We start from the raw sequence: 18,791 nt of genomic DNA on the forward strand, positions 1-18,791 counted from the left end.
TCAGTCCAGTATGACCACACCTTCGTGTCCGCTATGACCACACCCTCACGTCCAAGATGAAGTCGGTGGAGAGGCCGGTAGCATTAAAAGACGGCCAGTAGTAACTAACTAACATTAACTTAAACGGTTTATCTCAAGAAGGCTTGTAGGCAAAAAATAATGGCTGAAGAAATGTTAATTACGAGTCCAGGCAAAATAACATCGGTAAGTAGACTATTTTGTCACTATTTAAATGGTGTCATTTTGTTATAAATATTATTTGTTTTCGCTTTAGTTGTCTTATCACCATTTGAACCATATTCAATTTCAATTGTAGTTAGTTAAAAATAATTATGTCTCAAATGGTAGGCTGCCTACTTATTTCAAGTTTAATTTTAGTAGGCCGTTGAAGTAATGTTTTGTAATAATAGTTTTTAAAATGTAGTGTTATATCAGTAATATTTAATGTCACATTTTTCTTTTGTAAGATATGGTGTGTAAAAAAAGGAAAGCTTAATGTCACAAGACATTTTCTCAACATCTTCCCTCACGTGTGGGACTATACATAAGCAACTGTATCTGACCACTTAGTGAAACAAATTAAGTTTTCCACTCATGATCTGAAGTGTAACGACCACTGAAGTCACACCATGAGAAAGCTATTCTCTCATAATCTGACTAAACCAGAATAGAATAGAATGTTTATAAAATTAAATATATTTATAAATATATATATGTGTTTATAAACTTATTTTAATGTGTGCCACATATATACCAGTCTGGCACATTAATGGATATTTAAATATAAACCTGTTCTTTAATCAATATGTATGTTTATATATGTATATGAAATGTCAATATTTGTTTCAATTCTTTTTCATTTTAGTTCTTCCAAAAGGCCTTAAGAATGTCTGAGAATACTTCTGAATGTAATTTTATGATATCAGGTCTACATGTGCAGTATAGCTTCTTTCAAAGCAATTTTTTTAAGAAAAAAGAAGGAAACAACAGCTGTAGATAGCTTGCTGCTTTAAGAAAAAAGTGAGGAAAATTACAGCGCACATGCCATACATATTTGTTCTTTTTTCTTTTTAATAGCATCTTACCTCATCTCTGCTGGCAGTGGCTTTCCTCACCTCCTTTGGTAGCTCAATGCTCTATGGATACAACTTAGCTGTGGTCAATTCTCCTGCTGGGGTAAGACCTCATTGACATACTCAATACCTTGATGATCAAAACTGATGATCAAAAAAGGAGAATCAGTAGACAACTTAGCCAATGCATTTCTGTTCATCACAAAAAGTGACTTCCGGTAGAAAGATGCATGTCGGGCTTGGGGACAGAATAAACATAGTGGCCTAAACAGAGTCTCTACTTACGCAAGATCTCAGAGAATGTTGCTTTAACACGATTCTATACATTCTAGACATTCTTGTTGTAGTGTGTGAATTCAAGGAATTGTGGGATATATATATTAATATGTGTAATTTTAATATATAATAATGATAATAATAATAATATAACCATAACTGTGACCAGAGAGCAGGAAGTTTGTCCAGCATAAGGACATGGGACAAAAAGAGAAAGTTATCCTTCGTCTTTCTCCATAAACTTGAAGAAACAAAGTATTGAAGACTTATTTTCATTTTTTGTAGATGACTCAGATGTTATTTGTTCATCTTGGCTTGTCAGGCATTTTGTGCTGCAGTGGTTGCCTCTAGCAGCTCTTCATGTATATAAGTAGGGACCTATTTGCCCTGCCCCATTAGCCTGTTAATGATGAAAATATTTAAATTTTCCTGTCTGGTCTCCTGACTGGCTGTTATATACCCTATTTAAGTGGCTTTGTTTTGTGCTGTTTTTCTTGAAACCTCATGTGCTAATGAAGAGGATTCAAACATATAAATCCAAAAATTACACCTAAAATAATCCATATTTTTTAGTAAACTAAATTGTATTTAATTTGAATCTATTGTTGTAGTTCTCCTAAGTCTATTAAATGGTACTGCAGTGTTCCAGGCTTCCAGTTTTAATTAATTTAGAATCGAAAGAAAAGGGTACATAAACTGGAATTAAATTAGATTGTGACCTTAAAGTACACAAAGAAGAGAGTGTGTGAATTAGAAAGAAGATGCTTATAAGTTCATGTAGATAGGTGTGTCTCATTGAACATAAGCTTGATATATGAAAAGTTGTTGAAATTTGGAATAGCTGTTCTGATACCTTTCTGTGCATTATGCATATATTAATTGAATCTGGCAGTGCTATATGGTTTAAATAGTAAATGCCCCAAAATAAAAAAAATTTCATGACATTCATTTTTGTTTTGTTTTCAAACTACGTTTTTCTTACAGGACATACAGTATAGACTACTATATTGATACTTTTATAGTTTTGTTTGTTATTTTGTAGCTTTAAAACCCCTTTTTTTACTTGCAATACATGGAAAAACTCGTCTTCAAAGAGTCCACTGAAAAAAAGGAAGCCCATCAGTTTTTCAACAGTATGATGAAGAATAAATGCAATATTTTACTAACAATATTTTTGGGTAAACTATTCATTTTAATTTTCTATCTCTTTCTCTGTCTCTCCATTTCCCTGTCACTCACAGTACATTAAAGAATTCTATAACCGCACAGTGATAAATCGTAATGGAACTGGACTAAATGAGGAGGCCCTGACACTCATGTATTCTCTAACCGTTTCCGTGTTTGCTATTGGAGGCCTTGTCGGTTCTTTGATGGTGGGCACGCTGGTCACCAAATTTGGAAGGTAAGTCAGGAGGAGACCCATAACATCTGGCATGGTGTAGTCACTCTACCAGAAATTCCTCTGTGTGTCAAGGCCACCAAGGTTTATTCTTCCTCATCTGTCACCCCACCTGACCTCTCTGACTGCACTAAATGACTTTGCCTTTGCCTTGTAAATGGCCTTGTTTGTACTTTAGAAAAGAGCAGACATTTTGTCCAGTCCACTAGGCTCAGAACCTCTTTGTTCCTGATTAGTTTAACCAAAAATAAAAAGGATATAATCATTTACTCAACCTCATGTCGTTGGATGACTTACTTAGTTCATGGAGCACTACATTTTGAATAACATACTGGTGTTTTTATCTCTCCATGCAATTGCAGTGAGTGGAGAATATAGAGCTTACAAAGTAAGACAAAACCACAGTGAAAGTAACATAAAAGTGGTCCGTGTGACTTATATTCCATGTCTTTTTATGATAAACAATAGCTCTGACTTGGACCACTTTTATGATTCTTTATGATGCTTTTGTGTCCTTTTTCAAGCATGAATGCTTCTCTCTGCATTTATTGAAGTTGCATGGAAAAGAGCTACTAGTATTTTCCCCTCATTTTATTATTATTATTTTTTTTTTTATAACTGGTAGCATGTAGTATTATAGTATAGTAACAACACAGTTAAAGTAACTACTTTCTAACTACTGTATGTGCACTGTATTAGCCATAGCTTACATTTCTATGTTGTGCTCTCCAAGGACTCTGGAAGTCCTCCTGTCTAGTCTGTTTTGAGTGTCTATGAGTGGCGCCACAAGATTTGACTGCAGACATTTAAATGCAAATGAAAGACGATGATTCATGACCCTATTTATTGTTCTAATCAATTTCAGTCCAGCAAAATGTTTTATAGCAGTAAGGTGATCATAACGCAGAACACGGTGCAGCCGTCTGTAAATCAGGGGGAAAGTTTACAACTTGATAGAACTAATCAAGGAATGCAGCTATTTCACCCAGCAGCACTGTCATGGAACATCAGTTATCTGGTTTTGATAGTTAAACTCCCAGGTGGCCGGATATCGAGCATGACTGTCCTAGCTTAATGAGCAGTGCCAGAGCAGGTCTCCACATTGTTTGCTTTTGCAGGAAAGGAACAGTGGTCAACTCCACTGTACTGGTGTTCATAGCAGCATCTCTCATGGGGTTCAGCAGGATCTGTGACTCACCCGAAATGGTCATCTTTGGCCGCTTTGTCACAGGAATACATTCAGGTATGTCCCAACTGAAAAAAAGAAGGTATAGCAAAGTAAGACATGAATGGACTTTGATATGCTTTCCTTATCTCCATGTTTCAGGTATCTCTCTCAGCGTGGTGCCCATGTACCTTGGAGAGATCGCTCCTAAAAACCTAAGAGGCTTCCTGGGGCTCATGCCTAGCATTTTCATTTGTGCTGGGGTTTTCTCAGCTCAAGTCTTGGGCCTGCATGAACTTTTAGGGAAGGTACAGCAACAAAGTTACAGTTACATTTTCATAAAAGTTATGAAATAGAGCTCGATATTCTGTTTCAATTAGTGCTTTTTTTGATTGACAGGAGGAGCACTGGCCCCTGTTTCTCTCTCTTGTGGTTGTCCCTACCTTTATCCAGCTGATGCTATTACCGTGGTTTCCAGAAAGTCCACGCTACCTGTTGATTGAGAAGCACAATGTTCATGCCACTATCACTGGTGAGAGAAATTATTTTGAGTAAGAATATGAACCATTTTATATTTCTAAAGATCTCTCTATTGATGGTGTAATCCTTCTCAACCATCAAATCTACCATGAAAATAAAAATAATAATACAGTATATGCTATAGATCAGCTTATTAATCAGTATTTTTCTAGATTTTTTTTCATAAACATTTGTAAATATCTTTAAAACTTGTTTAATGTTTATTCTTCTTACCACGCTGGCTTTTTCAAGCATAAATCTAAAAAAATATATTCCGAAAAAAAAAATATATATAACAAAAAAAGAACACAATGGGATAGAATAAACTTAAATCCAAGTGTTCTGACAGTCTTAATATCAGTCTTGAGTAAATTTATTTTTATTGGAAAACAAGACAAAATACTGATTAAGTAGTTTGCAGTATAAGCGCACATTCTTACGCTGTTCATGTAGGAGAGTGATTGTTGCCATGAGATAAGTATTACAGTATATGTCATTTGTTTATTTTGTTCATGGGTCATGCTTAAGTTGGATATGTGGTGGAGTGGTATGACTGGGATATGGCACAGTAACAGAAAGGGTACCTCACGTTAAATCTTTGCTGACCCCTGATATAGATGAAGATTAAACCAATATCTTGTGTTCTCTTTGTTGGTGCAGCTTTGAAATGGTACAGAGCCAAATGCAACATCCAGGCAGAGATAGAGGAGATGCAGGAGGAGCAACGCTCTCTGTCCTCAGTGGAGACTGTGTCTGTTTGGCAGCTGCTACTGGACCACACAGTTCGCTGGCAGGTCCTGTCTGTTGTGGTCATCAACATCGGTATGCAGCTCTCTGGCATTGATGCGGTAAGGTTAACATATACTGTATAGCTGACTACACTTCATGTTTTGAGATTACTTGTAGTACCTGCTCATACTTTGTAATAGAAAGGTGACGATATGAACACAGTGAACAGTTATAGGATCTCAGTATGGTGAGTATTTAGTAGGGGTGTCAACAATAATCGATTCAGCCATGCATCGCGATGCGGGGCATGAACGATTCAGCATCGATGCGGCAAAGTGCCATAATCGATTATGTGCAATTCCCCTTTATTCCACAAGGTGGCAATGTCTGATACCCAATGATGAAGTGACGTTTCACTCATAGTTACCTCTGACAGAAAACGAAACAATAATTATAATCTGCAAAACTTGAAATGGGTTAGTGATTTACTTCAGAGAGCAAGTACTAAACACAATCATATGTTAGTGTCACTGTCTCTTGATGATGGATGTGGTCAAGAAGCTGTCAGTGATCAAAATATTGATTTTGAAGACGTTGAAAATGAGTTTGGAGAATATGCTGGAGATCGCGAATATGAGGCAGATGCTGAATATACTGGTAAACGAGCTCTGACGAGGTCATATGATGATGGTATTAAACATCTGCTCAAACTGAATCCTTCCAAGCTCCAAAAGGTAACGAAATAGGTTTTATTTTATTCTTCTGTAGGTGTTACTCTAAAATCAGGAGTTTTATATATTATCACGACAGGTAGAGGTCTATCCATGTTAAATATAGATCTGGGTCGCTAACGACCTGAATATGTAAGAATGTTTGGTGAAACAGTCATGCATTTAAGGGTTAATTGCATTTTATTTAATTTTATTTAATTACATTTTATTTTATTTAATAACTTTTATGTCAAAGATACAGGAGACACATAGCCAATACAATCTGTTGTTTAATATCTGCTTGTATTGCCTCATGACTGATGAAAAATTTGCTTTGTGTGCAGTAGAATTTTGATGCATCGCAATGCATCGTAGAATCGAATTGAATCGAATCGTTACCTGGTGAATCGTAATCGAATCGAATCGTGAAGGCAGTGCCAATGCACACCCCTAGTATTTAGCCTCTAAAGCCTCACAAAATGTCTTCCAACATCAGATAAAAACCAGTAAACTAAAGTAAGTTCAACCTGTGCAGCAGAGCATTGGCTATGGGCCAGAATTTATAGGAAGGCAAATTACCTTTTCGAAATAGTTTGCTTAACTGCAGATTAATTATTCAGATGATTAAGAGGACATAGCTGACAGAAACCTCACTCTTTATCCATCAGAGCTTAACAAATTACCCCCCCCCCCCCCATGTTTATGGAATCTAATTTCCACTACCCTGCTACAGCAATAAATATAAGCTATTATTCAAGCAAATTATATGTATTTTTTAATTGTTACATCATTAAAATGGTGATTTGGCAGATCTTTTTTGTTTTATAAATGTTCCCCTTTAAATCAGAGCTAACAATATAAGGTACATATCTGATTCCAGAAAATAATAGCCTTTTTTTCTTCACAATAGTTGTTTGGTGGTCTAGTGTTGAAATTAGACCTTTCAGCTCTTTTATGCAATCAGAAAGGGTTATGAATAAGAATTCTGATGGATCTCAGCAAAAACACAATGTGCTATTAAAGATCTTCTCCCAAAGGAACGGTGCAAAGCTTTCTAGCATCACATTAAAGGTTTTACCTGCGTGGCATGCTGTTGAATTATTAGATTTCCATTTTTTATTTAGAAATGTCTTTTAATTGGATTATTGTCCTGAAATGTTGTTGGTGGCAGACTACTTCCTGTAATGAGGATAAAGACCGATAGAGAGCACATTATCAGGCCCAAACAGAATTTGTGCGCCCAGAACTTGTTCAAAAAGTTGTACATACCTCACTTCTTGCTTTTTGTTAAATAAATCATTAATTTATTGTTGGCTAATTTTACACTGCTTTGTTACCGAAGACAGTGTAGAACTCTCTACTCTGTTTAACACATCAGATTCTGCTGAATTCCACAGATTATCTCCCAAATTTAGTGCAGAAAATGCACAAAAAAAAACTGTCTGCAGTTTCTGTTTGGACTTTGTTAAATCGCAATTTTTAGAGATGCTCCGATCAGCATTTTTGGGGCCGATCACCGATTACCGATCACCAAGATCATGATCTGCCGATTGCCGATCACTGCCGATCACAGAATGGCAGGGGAATGGGAATCTTTTATCTATAATCTTGCAGAGTTTGCACCATTTAAAGAAATGAAACTAACTCTAAATTAACTGTATTGAGAAAAAGACTGTAGAAGTAGGTTAGAGTCAAAATCTTGAAGAACCACCAAGTGTTTATTTAAAAAAAATGAGAAAACTTAAAGGGGGGTGAAATGCTGTTTCATGCATACTGAGCTTTTTACACTGTTAAAGACTTGGATTCCCATCCTAAACATAGACAAAGTTTCAAAAACTAAGTTGGACGTTTGATGGAGTATTTCTGTATCAAAAATACTCCTTCCGGTTTCTCACAAGTTTCGGAGAGTTTTTTTCGAGTATGGGTCCGCTTGACGTCGGTAGAGCGTAAGGTCCTTGTATGGGCCGTACGGGCTCTCCTCCCAGAAAGGTGCGTGCGCACGTGACTAGATGCACGCCGTCCATAAACAATGCTCTCAGGTGCAGCAGAACCACTAGTCCGTGTAACACGTCTGTCGCGCCGCGTGCCGCGCTCCACTTTATTCCTATGGGTGACATCAAGCGACTTCAACGCTTCAGCACAGTATTCCGGGAAGGCAGCGCTGCATTTGAACCGATTTGAACGCAGAAATGACGGAAAGCGTCACAACATACACTTCGGTCGCAAAAGTGGATCTCCACGGTCTCTGCTGTCAGGACTTCACGAAATCAACAGTTAACTTACCAAAGAAGTGTGTTTTTGACAGAGCGGTCCCAACGATAAAGGTTCACCGTCCTGCTTTGGAAACAGGCGGTGAGTAAAACTGCTTCAAATGTCTATTGTTGGCTATCGTTGCGTAAGTAAACATCAGTAAACAACACGATCGTGTATAACGTTAGTTAATTTATCAATGGAGCATGCGATCTATGGTGTGTGTTTAAATACATTTGTTTAGCTGACCACTATAGGTGTCAGTTTGTTTATTGGAAAACCACCCAAACATAAACCTAGCGTTCTCACAAAGTGTGCTTCGTCATTCAAATTTAACAACTCCATTGTTAAAACCGTTTTGCTTGCTACTGCTAAGGTTTAGTCGCATACAAAAGTCCATAAACTGAATCATGTCATCATAAACTGCGAGTAAACACACAAAAATGTTGACAGGCCACTAAATACAGTACATACCACAGAGACGGACGTCCTGTTGTTGTTGTTTCTCCTGTTCAATTTATTTTAGCCTCTGGATCTGATTCTGGATCATATATGTATTAGTTGAATCTGATAGCCATGGTTTATTTAGGGTAACGTTTTCATCTCCATGCTTGAGGATGTCAGCTTTCAGAAGCTCTCGTGCAGTAGCTGCGCGCTCTTCATTCTTTAGCTCCGCCTACTCGATACGCCTCCAGGCACTCGTTTTTTTCCGGAAAGACTCGGTACAGCCTATATTTCTTTTATAAATATAATAAAACTAAAGACTTTTCGGAGATATGAAGGATGCAATACTACTCTATAGGTACTCAAGATTGACATGAGATTGACTGAAACTGAGTGTTTCACCCCCCCTTTAAGGCTACTGTAGGCCATCTTTCCCAAATAAAGCAGAGTAAAATAAAATGATTCCAAACAGAGGGGTTATGCAGAACAACACACATCAGATCCGCTTAATGGGATGTAGCTATATGTAAAACATGTTACACCCAAACTGTAGTTTTTTTCCCAGTTATTATTATGAACATCTGATGTAGTTAAGGAAACAAATACATCAGATCCAAAAAATAAAATAATGTAAGCTACTGTATGTCAATGCCATCCTTCCTAAATAATAAGGGTGCTCTGATCAGGATTTTTGGAGCCGATTGCTGATCACATGAAGCAGTATCTGCCGATCTGATCACATACTGACCTATTTGAAGCCTTCTTTTTATCATATAGAATTATTTATAGGGAATTTTACAGACATTTATTCAGGGAATTGATTATTTCTGAAAATGGGGGAATTCCCCCCCTTATTACAGGTCCTTCTAAAAAAAAATAGCATATTGTGATAAAGTTCATTATTTTCCAAAATGTAATGATAAAAATTTAACTTTTATATATTTTAGATTCATTGCACACCAACTGAAAGTTTTCAGGTCTTTTATTGTTTAAATACTGAGGATTTTTGCATACTGCTCATGAAAACCCAAAATTCCTATCTCAAAACATTAGTGTACAACAATATTTGGAAACACTACTATTTGAAAGGACTAAATATGTAACTTTATGTATATTAACTAAAAGGTAAACTTCTAAGAACGTGAGGCTAAAACACGTGCTAGTTTTTTATTTTTATTAAACATTTACTTACAGAATTCAAAAGTGAATGAAACGTGAGCTGGTGAGATTTCCTTTTTGTCACGATGACGTCTAAAGTCCCGGCCAAAGGATGTAGTCCCTTTTAGCAACTTGTTAGCAACCGCCGTTTTTAAGACACAATAAAGTTTTAAAAAATCACAAGCAGGTTAGAGCTAGTGTGTTTTATGTCATAGATCAAAACATGAAAATATTTAGAGGCTTTGTTAACCACAGACCTTATTTCAGGCGATTTAGCAAAAACCCATTCAAAAACCCATAGACTTTAGAGCGAGGGAACCGGAAGTGCTAAAATGCTAACTCACTTTCGCGTTTTGGCCTACAAAGGGACGTCATAACTTTGGCACTCTATACTTTACAATAAATGCAAATCATAAACTTTAGTGACAATGCGACCCTGCTTCGATTGTGCAAGTGGAGCTCGATTTTAGTTGCATATGCGATGCGCTGATATGAAGCCAATTGAGCACTTTGAGAGAGAGAGAGAGAGAGAGAGAGAGAGAGAGAGAGAGAGAGAGAGCACGCACGCACTCACACGCGGTGATTCACTTGCTCTGTTTGTGAACTTCAGTCTCACAGAAAGTTTTCAAATGACTTTGTAAGTTATTTAATACAGAATATGAATTTGTACCTCACCTTCAGCATTATAATTATTTTACCCGTGCCGGAAAGAGAATGAGACTTTTATCGGTTTATGAGATCGGCCTTTTTAAAGACCGCGGATCAATCCTCCCAAAGCGATTATCGGCCGATTGAGATCGGTTGCCGATCGGTCTGAGCACCCCTAGCAATTTTAAACCTCATAAAAGCTATAAATACAAGCTATTATCCCATTGGCAATTTATCAGTTAAATTTATTTACAGACATTGACAATCATTCCACTGATTCTGGAATAAAAAAAACCTAGCATTACATTTTTTTACAGAACATGACAATGTGTGTGACTTGCATTATTCAGTTAGCATGGCCTTTACAGATGTTCTTAAAATGCTTGCTGGACAACAGAACAGCATTTCCTTACAATTTTCCTTACATTTTCCTTACATTTTATGGCTACAAAGCAAAAAGATTAATAATCATCTTTTTAACTATACTTCAACTGTCCTCGTTTGCAAATTCATAGTAACCTAAATTCCCGTAAACAATGTCACACTTATTCATCAATAAATCTTGTCTTAGTTTCATTTTCATGGATTTAACATTTTTTGAGTCCTGTTTCTTTTGTTCATGTTTACCTATTATTATTAGTTACAATGGATATTCATTTGATCATTACACCTGTTAACATCTGCAATCTGCAATCTGAAAACGATGTCATCACACTACGTCCAGCAGGGTAAATGAGTTAAGGGATACAACTACAGGCACTGGGCATGGACACATCAATATTGTGTCATTTAACTACCGTATTTGCATTATTGTAAGGGTAGGTGTAGGGTTGGGGTAGGTGTAGGTGTTAATAAAATACATCAGTTAATAGCAAGTGTATTTATTGTTATTTTATCTTGAGATTCTGCCTCACCTCCTATCACTGCTGTACCCCCTTCTAGCCACAACGCTTCTTCTCTGTTTTTAGTGTATTTCTATGGCAGAATTACAGCGCAACACACTGGCCTGGCATGTATGCTACATCGTTTTGAGTCGTTTTCATTGCTCTCGTGTGTACGCAGATCATTCTTGAAAGGAGGAGGCAAAAAAATCGGATTGGGAAAGCTCTGGCTTCGTTGTGGACCTTAAGTTCCTCTGTTTTCTCATTTCATAGTTGGTTATTGTTTGTGTTAACGCTTGTGCTGAGACACATGGACTTGGATTATCTGAGTTTATTTTCTTATTAAATTAATTGGTTTTGAAATCTCTAATAAACCACCTCAAAATGGGCAAATGGCAGCTCAGTTCACTGCCATTGCCCAAAAGGAACTTTTGGATTTTGCCTTGGATTTTTGCCATCTCGCTGTACAGACAAATTATAATTTTGATGATCCCTGTTTTGGATCAGGGAAAATTACCACCAGCCAGTAGACCTCCCAGTCATCAAAGTAGCTGGAGGGAGGCCATCATTTCTTCCTCCTTCTACATCACCAGGGACGATCGGGCTCATGAATCCACCTGACTCCTTCAGCCTACCTGCCCTGCTCTACCTGGGTCCAACCACCGGGAAACCATGAACATCATCATGAACTTGTAGGCCATCTGCTGCACTCCGGCCCTCCACCCCTTTGGCTCAGTCTGGCTTCACCTTCCCTCAGGATTTGCAACAGTCCTCAGTTGCACCAGTTCCACCTCAGGGGGTCGTTGTTGCAGCTCTGTCTCCATCTGCGCCCAGTTCTCCACCTCCATCGGCTCGGTCACCACCGTTCGTCCCAATGGTAGCGTTGAACTCTGCACCATCATGGCTCCTCCCTCCAGCTACACTGCCGTGGGGCACCACCCAGGCAGGTCTCTGAGTACCCTACGGTCTCTCGTTGGTAATCTCTCTGTGGCTCCTGCCACCATACGCTGCTCCCTGGTCACTCCTTGTCTGCCTCCTAAACCTCCTCCTGTACCATACTTCGGTGTGAGGCCGTGTCTTATCAGAGGAGTGCATAATGTCACACTTATTCAGTTATCTTGCCTTGGTTTAATTTTCATGGACTTTTAGTGTGTTTTCAATTCATAGTCAGTTATTGTTTGTGTTAACGCTTGTGCTGAGACACACTGTCTCGTGTACTTGGATTATCTGAGTTTATTTTCTTATTAACTTTATTTGTTTTAGGAATCTCTTGACTTGTTGTCACTTTTGGACCTTTAAATCGTAACAGTCTTGAGCTGCTGATGTCAAATCCAAGTAATACTATCCAGGTTTGCCCTATGGGGTTTTGATATCAAATTTGAATATTAAATGACATTGACTGGAGGGCCCTTAGGTGGCAGGTGACCCTGTGAGCGTCTGTGTGTGTATTCAGTGTAAATGGGGCTGACAGGTGGTGAGTCTTGGCTGACTTCAGCATGAGCAGCAGGAGAGAGGCAGTCCGTGTGTGTCCTCTACAGTCCCAGCAGCTCTCAAACCGTCTGTGTTCTCTCTGATTACCCCCCTGTCTTACCTCACACACAGCCCTCCAGCCCTCAAATTGAATCTGAAGTGGTGTATGCTGTAACCGCTCGCAGTCACGATAGGCCACCTGTACAAGCCAAAATCACTATCCTTCCACTTACCCTCTCATGTTCTCCCCAGATCTGGTTTTACACCAACGACATCTTTGAGAACGCTGGAATCCCAGCCCCTGAGATCCAGTACACCACTGTAGGAACTGGAGCTATAGAGATCGTTGCAGGCCTTATAGGGGTGAGTTGTCATATTCAGCCGAATATTCACTTTCAATGTAGTCGAATGTGAAAATGCTCTGTTTTAATTATTGGTAGTGGTAAAAGACTATCTGACAGGGTTATATAGTGATGCAAAATAGTATGAATTCATAAGTTTGACAAAAACTTTATAAACCTTCTTAAAATTAATTGTTTATTTTTCATGCTACATTTGCCATGTTTTTTTATTTTGTTTTAAGCATTAATGTAACAGACAGACAGACAGACAGACAGACAGACAGACAGACAGACAGACAGACAGACAGACAGACAGACAGACAGACAGACAGATAGATAGATAGATAGATAGATAGATAGATAGATAGATAGATAGATAGATAGATAGATAGATAGATAGATAGATAGATAGATAGATAGATAGATAGATAGATAGATAGATAGATAGATAGATAGATAGATAGATAGATAGATAGATAGATAGATAGATAGATAGATAGATAGAAAAATGCTTGTGTAAATTTGTTTTTGTTTTAAGAATGATTAGAAATGTGCACTACTGTAGGATCTGGATCTATAGAGATTGTTGTAGGCCTCATGGGGTGAGTTTTTATATTCTACCGATGTGTTCAGAGAGTCGAATGTGAAAATTGTCTGTTTCAATTATTGATAGTGGTAAAAGACTATCTGACAAGGTTATACAGTTTATTAGACATCACTTGGTCTATTAGAGTTACTTCATTTGAGAAAGAACATCTTTTCATATCTCAGTCATGTTCATTTACCTTTGCCCTCAATCTTTCCCAGCTCACGTTGTGTATTTTTCTACTGTGACACTCATAAAAAACACTGTATAAGATGAGTGTTAGAGAGACTGATGTGTCTTGTTTTTGCCGCCTCCTTCCTTGGGTCACATCTCAGAGCTGTAATGAAGGCCAGATACGGTCTCCCTCTCTCTCCCAGTTGCGTCGCTTAGCCGGGATTTAGTGATGCACCAGCAGCAACCGGAGAGAAAGAGGCACACTGTTAGTCAGAAGAACTCATTGCTGTCAGTGTCAATTGGCCCTCACTCGGGAGGCGAATGGCACACGAGAGGAACGCTAGAGATTGGTTATAAAATTACAGCTATTCATTCTTATGTCAGCCTCACCCGCCTTTAAGTCAACAGTGCACAGCTTTAGCGCTCAATTTTAGCAGCATTTAATGAAAAAGCAAGGTTCCACTTTGTGCTTTTACAACATTTACTTTCAAAAAAGCACCAAAAGCTATCCTTTAAAGACAGCAGTTACTGATTAATCTGATCAAGACAAAAAGGAAGTGCCTATTGTGAACAACCACATCTCTTGTTTTTCCTTCCTTCAGTGTTTCACCATTGAGCGTCTTGGGCGAAGGCCACTGATAATTGGAGGTTTTGGTGTCATGGGAATGTGTTGTGCTGGGATAACACTGTCTCTCATTCTTCAAGTAAGTGAAATATAGTTAATAAAGTACAATATACTTAGCAAATATTTGGACTCTTTTATATATATATATATATATATATATATATATATATATATATATATATATATATATATATATATATATATATATATATATATATATATATATATATATATATATATATATTCAAAATTCACATTTTACCATCTTTACATAATTTAATCACCATTTACTGTTATCATCTTTTCAGACACATGTGCCTTTCATGAAATATGTGAGTGTGGGGTGTGTGGTTGGGATAATCGCTGGATTCTGTATCGGGCCAGGTGTGCTTTTTTTGTGTCTCTCATCCTTTCTTCTTTTATTCTACATCTAAAGTAATCTGCATGGCACTTTAAGTCATGCATGGACACATTCAGTAAAGCACTGCTTCAATTGGATGAGTAGTTGTCTGCTCTTTGACCCTGAATTCCCAGATGATGTCTTCAAATAGTGAAATAGCGACACCTGGGGGAAGAATTTTGAGAAGCAAGAGCTTAGACCTCAATATACTGTATGTTTGAGAATTAGATGGTGTTGTCATAAACTGTATATTCATTTTACAAAGAAACTATATTTTCTACATGTTTATATTTTATCTGTTCAGAATAGTGTGCTTTTCACACTTTCAGAAATAAGTCATTTAAAATGTATTTTTTTTTATATTTATTTTAATCTTTTATATTTATAGAAAAAAATATATGTTATTATTCATGATATTTGTGTATTTTAATAAACAATAAGTATTTAATTAACTTTGTTCACCAAAATTCACTAGGATTAATGCTATCTAGCATTATTAATCCATTAAGAATATTTTTTGTGCATTGTATTTGACATATTTTTGTATACTTTTTAAAAAATAAATTACATTTAAATTATACATTTTTCTTCTCGCTAAATTGTTCAAATACAGATTTACTGAGTTTATGAGTTTGCATATAAATATATTGTGGCTTATGTGTGATGGTGAACTAATTTTTTAAATATTGAAATATTTGGTAATTGTTAGACTGTACAGATAAAATCTAGACTGGATTACATAAATTGATATAGTGATGATAAATTGTACTGTTGAGGAGAAGATATTGACATCTTAAAGTGTTTTAAAGATCAAAGTATGAAAGTTAAAGTGTGTACTTCCCTCTATTAGTGCTGCATGAGCATCAGACTCATAGTTTATGCGAACAATAAGAGCAGAGGAGTAGCTCTGCTACAGTGATGAATGAGACTACAAGTGCTTTACTGAGTTGATGCATTATCCAACCCAACTCCAAAATCTATAATTCATTCTCAGGCCCCAGTCTCAATCGGTGTAATTACGTCTTTAATTAGGATTTTTTATGGCTCATTGTTCATAAACAATGATGAATATGGCTTTTTAAGACAAAATCTTGCATGAACAATGAATTACAAGCAGAGTTCCTTATCAATTTAACTGCAGCACGCCTCCTGCTGCAATTATCATGCACAAATAATGAAGCCATCGCTTGGCTTGTTCCTGAATTCATTACATTTGAAATAACACCTTGTGCCTCCTTATTTTTCACTTGTAACCAAAAGGGATTAGAACTTAAGCAGTGGAACAATCTCTGCTTCCTGCATATTGAGATAACGAGCTCTTCATAAAGCTAGTTTATTATCCTCCCTCCAAGAACTGTTGCACTACACAAGAGCAGTGCGTACATGCATGAGTATAAAAGTGCATTCATAATATTATGCTTTTATGCAGCTTATTAGACAGAGAAAACTGAAAGTTAGCACTCATCTCAGCACTTTTTCTCTGAGGTGTAGGTTGAAAAGAACACATGAAAAGAAACATGCTGTCATTATATACCATTAATACGAATGTGTCTGTTTTTAGCGGGTGTTCCGTTCCTGATCACAGCTGAGCTCTTCAAGCAATCACATCGTCCTGCCGCATACACCGTGGGAGGTTCTCTTAACTGGATGTCGAACTTCACCATTGGCTTCATCTTTCCGTTCCTGCAGGTATCGTATTCAAATAGTGCAGTTAAAGCTAAAGGTGCACAGCGTATAATCAGAAAAGGGTTTTTAAGGTCACCTTGTGCATTGAAAACATTTGTCAAAGTCAATTAGTTTGAAATTAAATCATCTTCATTTAATTCAGCTCTTTTAAAACGGAATAACTTAGTTTGCGTTCCATCCTATTTCTCTGCTACAGATGTCTGCTGGGTCCTACTGCTATCTGGTGTTCTGTTCCGTGTGTCTGGCAGTGGCCATCTACGTGTACTTTGTTATTCCTGAAACTAAAAATAAGACGTTTGTAGAGATTAGCCAGATGTTTGCTACTAAAGAGGCTGTGGAAGAGAGCCAGGCCCTCACTCACCCAGACGAGCTCAAACTGAAAAAGATGAATGGATATGGTTCACTTGAGAATGGTTCACTTGAATTCGACAGCTCTTCTTCCGGTCCTTGAACTCGGATGAAAAGCAAACAATGCATAAGGAAAGTTTAGGGATTAGATCAGCTCCAGAATCATATCGATAATCATCGATAAAAGCCTGACTGAAAGGCATGGTTAAGCAATGGTCCATTCCTCCTTATAACAAAACCTGAACTGAAAGTAGCTTTCAGAATCAGATTTCAGAATTCAGATTTAGCTTTGCAATGATGCTTAAACATCTTAAGCTTTTTGATAACTCCTGTGGAAGGACAGTGCCATATACATGTATTGCAACATGTATATTGTTTTTGTGAACTTGTTTTGAAATCACAAACTAGATTTTTTTTTTTCATGTTTATGATTTTTTTATGTATATAGGATTTATACATATGTTTATCAATATTTTTGAGTATATATAAATAGTTGACAGTGATCTCTTGCACACATTTTGAGCGTTAAATGGCATTGGATCATTTAGTAATGCTCAGGTCCTAACATACCACCTCATCAGAGACTGCTGTAGCAACTTTACATACACTGAGATCAAACTTGCACAGGTATTTACAAATAATTTAGTTTTATTAATAATTTACAGGCATTTTGAAAACTGCTACAACTGTAAATGTATATTAGTACATATACACTACCGTTCAAAAATGTAAGGTCAGTAAGGTTTTCTTTAAAAAAATTAAATATAAATATTTTTTGCATTAAATTGTGCTCAGTGCATTAAATTGATCCAACGTGAAAAAGCTGTGTAATGCTACAAAATATTACTATTAAATATTAGAATAATTGATCAAATAATCCTGAAAAAGATTTATCACAGTTTCGGCAAAAATATGAACTGTTTTTAACATTTATGATAATAAGAACGTATACTTGAGCACCAAATCAACATATTAGAATGATTTCTGAAGGATCACGTGACACTGAAGACTGGAGTAATTGCTGAAAATTAAGATTTGTCAAAGCAGGAATAAGTTGCATATTAAAATATATCAAATAGATTTTACTGTATTTCTCATCAAATAAATGCCAAGTTTGCCAACCATGTGCAAAGAGCCTTCTTTCCAAAACATTAAACAATCTTACAGACCCCAAACTTTTGAAGGGTAGTGTATTAAGGTGATATATATATTATCTGAGTTTCAATCGAATTTATATGTATATAACTATATTTGACCTCACATGTACTAAAAATATTTTTATAGTATTCAAAACTTTATAACACACCAAATAAAAGTACTTTAAATGAGCCTGTGGTAACCCATTTATTGAGAACATCAGGGTGCGGAGTGAAAAAAGCTTACAAAGCAGGATCTGAGTACAGACACCATCGGTTTCTGCCAAAGAGTGCCGTTGCCAGTCAGAGAAGAGCTTCATTAATTCACTGAAAGAGGCAGATTTAATGCTTAATTAAAGAGAAGAGTCTCTCACCTTTCCCTATGGAGACCAAACAGCTGTACAGCAGTTTAGATTCAGATACACTTTTGAGACACCTTTAATATAGTGCTCTTGGAGGGTACTACATTACTGCATTTAAGGTATGTATCAGATTATGGATCTGTATCTATATAGAGAGCTTTGTACATGTATAGTGCTGTCTTTTCTCTCTTATTCCAGGCCTGTGCGAGTATGAATGGGTTTCTCTGGTCTATCAAGCCCCTGGGCGGTGCTCTCCATCTGTGTGAGCCTCTCCAGATCTCCCCAGAAGAGACCCACACAAACTAATGATATCATACGCCTGCGTCTCCCACTCCAAGAAGAGAAATTGTGAGCTGAATTGTGTCTGGCTTTCTGTTTGGTCAGTCTTCAAACACCGAGCTCAAGGTCACT

The 18,791-nt window shown here is 37.0% G+C and overlaps 1 protein-coding gene across 1 annotated transcript; it reads left to right on the top strand.

Annotated features, from left to right (window-relative positions):
- Positions 1–159: 159 nt before the first annotated feature.
- Positions 160–17,199, top strand: slc2a15a (solute carrier family 2 member 15a). Its single transcript, XM_067421287.1, has 12 exons — positions 160–204; positions 1,078–1,176; positions 2,591–2,751; positions 3,867–3,991; positions 4,076–4,221; positions 4,313–4,445; positions 5,093–5,280; positions 12,975–13,085; positions 14,426–14,527; positions 14,757–14,832; positions 16,410–16,537; positions 16,731–17,199. The coding sequence occupies exons 1-12, from the start codon at positions 160–162 to the stop codon at positions 16,983–16,985; spliced, it is 1,569 nt and encodes a 522-aa protein (XP_067277388.1). The 3' UTR covers positions 16,986–17,199.
- Positions 17,200–18,791: the final 1,592 nt, after the last annotated feature.

Source organism: Pseudorasbora parva, chromosome 17 (assembly GCF_024679245.1).
Source record: "Pseudorasbora parva isolate DD20220531a chromosome 17, ASM2467924v1, whole genome shotgun sequence".
NCBI classification, from domain to species: Eukaryota; Metazoa; Chordata; class Actinopteri; order Cypriniformes; family Gobionidae; genus Pseudorasbora; species Pseudorasbora parva.

What these genes read in the sequence shown, in the direction of transcription:
- slc2a15a (XM_067421287.1), top strand. Translation starts at nt 160, where the DNA reads ATGGCTGAAGAAATGTTAATTACGAGTCCAGGCAAAATAACATCG. An exon ending in CTGGTCACCAAATTTGGAAG is followed by an intron (nt 2,752 to 3,866) that starts GTAAGTCAGGAG and finishes TTGCTTTTGCAG; the next exon opens with GAAAGGAACAGTGGTCAACT. An exon ending in TCATCTTTCCGTTCCTGCAG is followed by an intron (nt 16,538 to 16,730) that starts GTATCGTATTCA and finishes TCTCTGCTACAG; the next exon opens with ATGTCTGCTGGGTCCTACTG.